Raw genomic sequence first — 6,477 nt, 5'->3', positions numbered from 1 at the left:
ATTCTCGCAACCGCTTTGCTTTTGGACGAGGACGGCACCCAAGCCTATGTCACTGGCGTCCGTGTGCATTTCCGTTTCGGTGTTTTTGCCGAAATGAGGAAGCACGGGCGGGTTTTGCACGTGTTCTTGTAGCTCACAGAATGCTTTTTGCTGGGCGTTTTCCCAGTTCAAAGGGGTGCCATCTTTCGTCAAGCGCGTGAGTGCGAAGTTTGCGGTGAAGCGCTGGTAGTATGCGCACAGTCCGAGAAATTTTCGCACGTCGTTTTTGTTTCCGGGTGTAGGGAAGTTCACTATTGCGAAAGTTTTTACACGGTAAGGCAGCACTCCTGCGGTGTTGACGACGTGGCCCAGAAATTTGAGTTCATAGTACGCGAAGCGGCGCTTTCCAGGCTTCAGCGTTAATCCCGACGTACGAAGGGCCTCGAGTACAGCCTCCAACCTTGCGAGGTGTTCGTCGAATGTCCGGGCGAACACCACAACGTCGTCGAGGTATACGAGGCAGGTGTGCACCTTAGGCCAGCAAGCACAGTGTGTCCAAGACAGTGAAACGTCGCACAGCCCACACGGCATCACCGTGATCTCGTAGAGCCGTCCGGGGTTACAAATGCAGTCTTCTTTCGGTCTCTCTCGTCCACTTCAATTTACCAGCCAACACAGCGCATGGTGGTCTGTCACAACCTTAAATGATCTACCATACAATAATGGGAGAAATTTTGAAATTGCCCATATAATAGCGAGGCACTCTTTTTCAGAGGCTGGGTTGTTTTTCTCCTCCTTCAACAGACAACGGCTGGCATAAGCGATTACAGTCTCGCAAACTCATTGCTTTTGGACTTGGACGGCACCCAAGCCTATAGCAATGGGGTTCGTGAGCATTTCCGTTACGGCGTTTTCGTCGACTTGCTACTCGCAGAATACTTTTTTTCTGGGCGTTTTCTCAGCGAAAAGGGGGGCTATCTTTGGCCAAGCGCGCGAGTGGCTCTGTCGCGGCGATAGTAATAACAGGGGGGATGGAACTCCGCCGTTTTCCTGTCCCGTGACTGCAGCGATCCTTACGTTTGGGGGCTGTAATACATACGAGCATAAATGAACTTTTTGTTGCATTTTATATTTATTTACAGGTTACCTATTCATAACGGAGTAAAAACTCCGTTATTAATAGGTAACCTGTAAATAAATATGCAAGTGAACTTTGAAGTTGCAGTTCGAGATTGCGAAAATACGAGCGCCACCTGGAGTGGATAACGGGAACCGTGCCTTCCTAATTCGCACCGCTGAAAAGGGGCGTTTCTTGTCGCGAGCACATGTATGATACCGTCTCAGGTGTTCGAAAGGCCGCTGGTACCATCGTCAAGTTTCCTTCAGCAAAATAGACGCATGCATGGATACGCGCCGTCATCACAAATCCTGCTGTGCTGAGTGGTGCCGAAATTCGGCGCGCCACACCGGCATAAAATTCTTCCGGATCCCGGCAGACGAAAGGTACGATGTGCATGCTGCTCGTTTTGATTTTCCACGCTTGCGTGGCATAGCAGGGTGCGGTTGGTGCAGTAGCTACGTAATTTAATTGAGCATACACGCAGGCTAGTTATTAATTACTTTCCGGTGTCCTGTTTTGCGTCTTGAGTTATACATGACATGAGCGGAAGATCATCTGGTAATTATTCCAATTACTACATTAGGTACACACGTTGTTGGTTTCTAATTTACTGCATTTCCATTGTGTGTTTTGCATTTTGGCTCAAGTGAATTCACGGTATGCAGAAAATTATATTTGTAGCACCTTATAAATAACTAATATAACAGCGTGGCCTTATCCGGACTCTTTTTATTGACGTTCCATTGCCTGCGTTGAGTTTATTTTCGTAGCATGCGTTATTCTTGTTGTTGTCGTTATTAGTATAATTATTAGCATCAGCAGCATCAGCCTATTAATGTCTAAACCTAGAGGAAGGCATCTCGAGGTCCATGACTCAAAGGGAGGGTGCATCGCAGGTGTGGTTAGCACTATGTTAATTAATTCATGACTACATAACTTACTTACACATGTGAGTTTACATGGGGGCTATTTAAATTAATGCATCTAAATTGTGTGTTTAGCGTTTTGACTTCACATGAATCCACGGCTAATAGCAGGAGTGATTGGTAGCAATTAATACTCAAACTAAGCAATTACTTCATATGTTTGTAATAATAATCATAATTATAATAATTCTAATACTTATAATTTATAAGTATCGGAATTCCATGTTTCAATTTTATGCTTTGGTTTTCAGCTTTAAGTAAAATTACAATAAACTCGCAAGGATGCAGTTACTACTATAGGCCGATAAATAATTGCAAAATGAAGGCATAACATATCCCAATAATTAATTACAGGTTTACTGCAAGGCGCGAGAAATACTTGATGATTACGCAGTGCGGGAGAGTATATATGCATGAATAATAGTTTAAAAATCCTAATGTGAGATGACTGCTCTTGCCTCAAGAAATATATATTGGGTTAGACGGAAAGCTGGGTCGTTGCCACAGAACATTATGATCACACACATAGAATTATGTATTCGCGTTTCTGAATATTAAAACCACGTTTTAATTTAAACGATCGATGTTCATGCTGCATGATTGATGTTGTCAGAAGTTGTTCTTCTAGGAAAAATCAAATTGAGAAATGAAGATTTGAAATATATCAAATAACGTTAATTTCGAAAACAGTTTTCACTCAAAACTATTTCATGTGCCCCTGAAAATAGAAAGAAGCTAGAATCTATTATAACCGAAATACTGCCATGCAAACGTTGGTGTTCCAGATCTCGCGTTTGGCTCCAGTATGCGAGAAGGCAAGACCTGGCTCATTTGCCGCCTCGTCAGATCTACAGCAGCTACCGGCTCTGCTCTGCCCATTTCACCAGCAGAGACTACGCGGACCCTGGACAGACAAGGCTTCTAAGATGTGCTGTGCCAACAGTTTCCATCTTTGGCGATGGGCAGACACACATCGAGAGCCCAGGTGAGATTACTGTAAATTTAACATACAACAGCGAAAACTTTATTACCTGCAACATCTGTTTAAAGAAATGTGCTTAATACACAATGTCGCCCTGCCAAAGTTACCATGGCGCAGTATTTTGGAGATTCCCCCGCAGATTACACCAACAATACAAATGCATGGTGCACAGAGCAACCATAAATTCGCCGGCATAATTTTGCTGCTAAATATAACTAGCCAGGTAAAAAAAATTAGCCTTAAACTTTAACTAGTACATACCTAAACACTGAAAATATGTGAACAGTGATTTTACCCTTATACAAGGTTTATGCCTTTTTAAATTCCCTGAGCCCCATTTAAGTGGTGTAATAGTTTTTTGCATGAATGCTGTAAATGTTAGATATGAAGCTAATTATAAGTATTTAATGTGACGCATAATAGCAGCTTTATGTATGTCACACTAAAATCTGTGCAATTTTACTCTTTTCACAGGATTCTTAAGGCCCGCGAATACCACTACGATGCCTGCTCACAGCGAAGACGGCCAAGTTCAAGATGAGCCCACGTGTAAAAAATTGTTTTACTTTATGAGCTCTTTAAAAATCATCACTTAATTTGCCAATGCGTGTTTAGTAATGGAGTCTCATTTAGCACCTCCATAGTTAATTTTAAGCCTACCACGGTCCCTGAGCGAACAAGAAGTATGAATCAGCTGACCTTAACCTAGTACAACACTAAATACTGACAATATGTAAACGGTCATTTTTTCTTTATACAACCCTTATGACTTTTTAAATGCCACGAGCCACCTTTAAGCATACAACCCTTATGCCTTTTTATATGCCATGAGCCACCTTTAAGCGGCGTGATAGTTTTTTGCATGAATGCTCGAAGTGTTGTAACAGAGATTATTTGTAATTGCTGGATGTTGCGCCTAATACCAATTTTAAGAACGTCACTCTAAAGTCTGTGATATTTTATACTCTTTTCACAGGCTCTCCTCGGCCCGCAAAAAAGAGCAGGATGTCCGCTGACAGCGCGGATAAACAAGCTCAACAGACTACGCCCTCATGTACGCAAAATATTTTACTTTTTAAGCTCTTTAAAACCATTTCACATACATTTTGTCGTAAAGTTAGCGTTTTAATGTCACGAATCATTTGACAGATCTTAACATGCACTATTATGGGAGATCGGGAAGCTCGTACATTGCTAGAAGACGAGAACAAGAGCGATGAACTACTTAAAGGCTAGAGAAGTCGAGCGCTTGACTGAACCCTTTCTTGCGTGTTTGTCTACTAAACGCTATTATTTTCTCTTAAAGAAAAGTCTACCAATTCGTTATTTTTTCTTAAACATACAATTTTCAACGCATAATCAATAATGTTGTTAAGAAGTAACATGCTAATGATTAGTGATAGTTAGCCGGCACTTCTTGTTTTTCATTATGAAGATTTCTCTATACAAATGTATAAGGTGTTTATATAGGCCAATAATATGCTTAATACCCAGCAATGTGCTGATGGGAGGCCTGCTCCCAATGCCTCAAGTTTGAATAGGGGAAGCATCTAGAACTAAATATAAGCAAGTGATTACTTCTATCACAGATAATTAAAATGCTTTAATTGTAGAGGCGGCGCAAAGTTTTAGTGCGTTTAAAAATCATCGTGGCATTTCGGAAAGATACAGTAGGATATTGAGCTTTTATTTACAATTGTTTCAGGTTCTATGCCGGCGGATCGGCAACACAAGACTTCTAGGTGCTCGCCCCGGACAGACAGAAAAATCGACAACCTGCGGAAGATAAACGCAAGGCTTCGGAAGGCAATGTCAAGAACTGGCAAGAAAAAAGTTACAAAGACTTCCAAGTCAGACGCGTTGAATGCTATCAAGCCCTACGTCAGCAAGAAATTCTTTAGATTGCTTGAGGCGCAAGTGAAGAGTAATGGTGTGAAACACAGAGGAAGGAGGTGGTCGACCGAGCACCGCCAGTTCGCTTTAAACTTGTACTTTTATGGTCCCAAAGCGTACAGACATTTGTCTACACTGCTTGACATGCCAACTGTGAGGTCGCTAAAACAGTGGTTGTGAAATAGTCCCATGACTCTCAGAGTTATTCGAACCGTTATTGAAGCCCTCGAAGAAGCTACTCGGGATTGGCCTTTAACGGATCGTGCGTGTACATTAATATTTGACGAAATGTCTTTGAAGGAAAATCTTCAGTACGATGCAAGGCATGACATTGTGAAGGGATTTTCCGATAGTGGTACGCAAAGAACACCGGCAGTGGCAAATTCAGCGCTCCTGATACTTGATGCAGGCATTTCAAAAACGTGGATTCAACCTGTTGCTTACACAGTATGAAGGACCAAGGCGTCCGCAAATACTCTACATGATTTAATCATACCGTAATTAAGCAGCTGCAAGGAATCCAGTTGGTTGTGAAGGCGCTCATCTGTGACCAGGGTGGGAGCAATATCACCGTGGCAAATAAGCTAGGTGTGACGTCTGAAGAGCCATTTTTTGTGCTTGAAGGCCGTAAGATTTATTTTTTATATGACACGCCACACTTACTCAAATGCACAAGGAATAATCTTCGCGCACCTCCCAAGCTCCATGTCGGGCAAAAAATTGTTGATTGGGCTTTTATTACGCAACTATACGAAAGCTCGCATCCTCTCAAACTAAAATTGGCAAAGAAACTAACCGACAACCACATTTACCGGAAGCCTTTCAATAACATGAAAGTTAAATATGCCAGCCAGGTGATGAGCGAATCGGTCTCAGTGGCCATTGACGAGTTCATTGCTCTTGGCGAGTTACCGGCACTCGCAGAACCGACAGCTGATTTTCTCGAGAAGATCGATAAGTTGTTCGACTGTCTCAACAGGTCTTCTGTGAAAAAAAAACGGTGACAAGTTGCGTTATGCAATTTAGGAAGGGTCCGAACACCTAGGCTTTTTACGGGAGTGCCTGTAATGGGTTGAAAGCTGGAAATTTGAAGGGTCTCGGCAACCACACACAGTTGAAGCATGGAAGGTCACCATAAAGGCTGTCCTTCTCCTCTGGAACGACCTCTTTCAAGATTTTGATTTTCGTGTTCTGTTGACTCGCTGGTTACAGCAGGATCCCCTGGAGAATCTTTTCGGGTTGCTTAGGTTAAAGCATGGCTACAATTACAATCCAAATGTGCGTCAGTTCACATCAGGTCTGAAACACATTTCTGTTGGTAAACTGGTTGCGCTTTTTTCCGAAGGAAACTGTGAGCAGGATCACTGCACTGTGCTGGCACAAATTTCAGAGCGACCTCCTTCACTTGCTACTACTTTTGATGCAGCATCAACAGTTGATATCCTTCCCAATGAGGAGCAGCCAGCTAGCCATAATATAGTGGAAGATAACGTTCTCTACTATGTTGGGGGATATATTGTGCGACAATTTTTGTTGAAGAGGCCTCCGCACTGTGTGTGCAGCGCCCTTCTGAAGAA

General features: G+C 42.6%; 1 protein-coding gene across 1 annotated transcript; it reads left to right on the top strand.

The window, feature by feature from the left end:
* The first annotated feature begins 1,381 nt into the window (after positions 1-1,381).
* On the top strand, positions 1,382-5,080 carry LOC144167119 (uncharacterized). The gene is made up of 4 exons (XM_077696494.1): positions 1,382-1,482; positions 2,811-3,010; positions 3,984-4,061; positions 4,713-5,080. The coding sequence occupies exons 1-4, from the start codon at positions 1,382-1,384 to the stop codon at positions 5,078-5,080; spliced, it is 747 nt and encodes a 248-aa protein (XP_077552620.1).
* The last annotated feature ends 1,397 nt before the right edge of the window (positions 5,081-6,477 follow it).

Source organism: Haemaphysalis longicornis, unplaced genomic scaffold (assembly GCF_048455015.1).
Source record: "Haemaphysalis longicornis isolate Haplotype H1 unplaced genomic scaffold, Haemaphysalis longicornis Haplotype H1 scaffold_2, whole genome shotgun sequence".
In the NCBI taxonomy this organism is placed as follows: domain Eukaryota; kingdom Metazoa; phylum Arthropoda; class Arachnida; order Ixodida; family Ixodidae; genus Haemaphysalis; species Haemaphysalis longicornis.
This window is presented reverse-complemented; position numbering and strand designations above follow the sequence as displayed.

Bases quoted from the DNA above. Each gene is read 5' to 3' on its own strand.
- LOC144167119 (XM_077696494.1), top strand. From the start codon at position 1,382: ATGGATACGCGCCGTCATCACAAATCCTGCTGTGCTGAGTGGTGCCGA. The intron at 1,483-2,810 runs GTACGATGTGCA...TTGGTGTTCCAG, and splicing joins CGGATCCCGGCAGACGAAAG to ATCTCGCGTTTGGCTCCAGT. The intron at 4,062-4,712 runs GTACGCAAAATA...CAATTGTTTCAG, and splicing joins TCAACAGACTACGCCCTCAT to GTTCTATGCCGGCGGATCGG.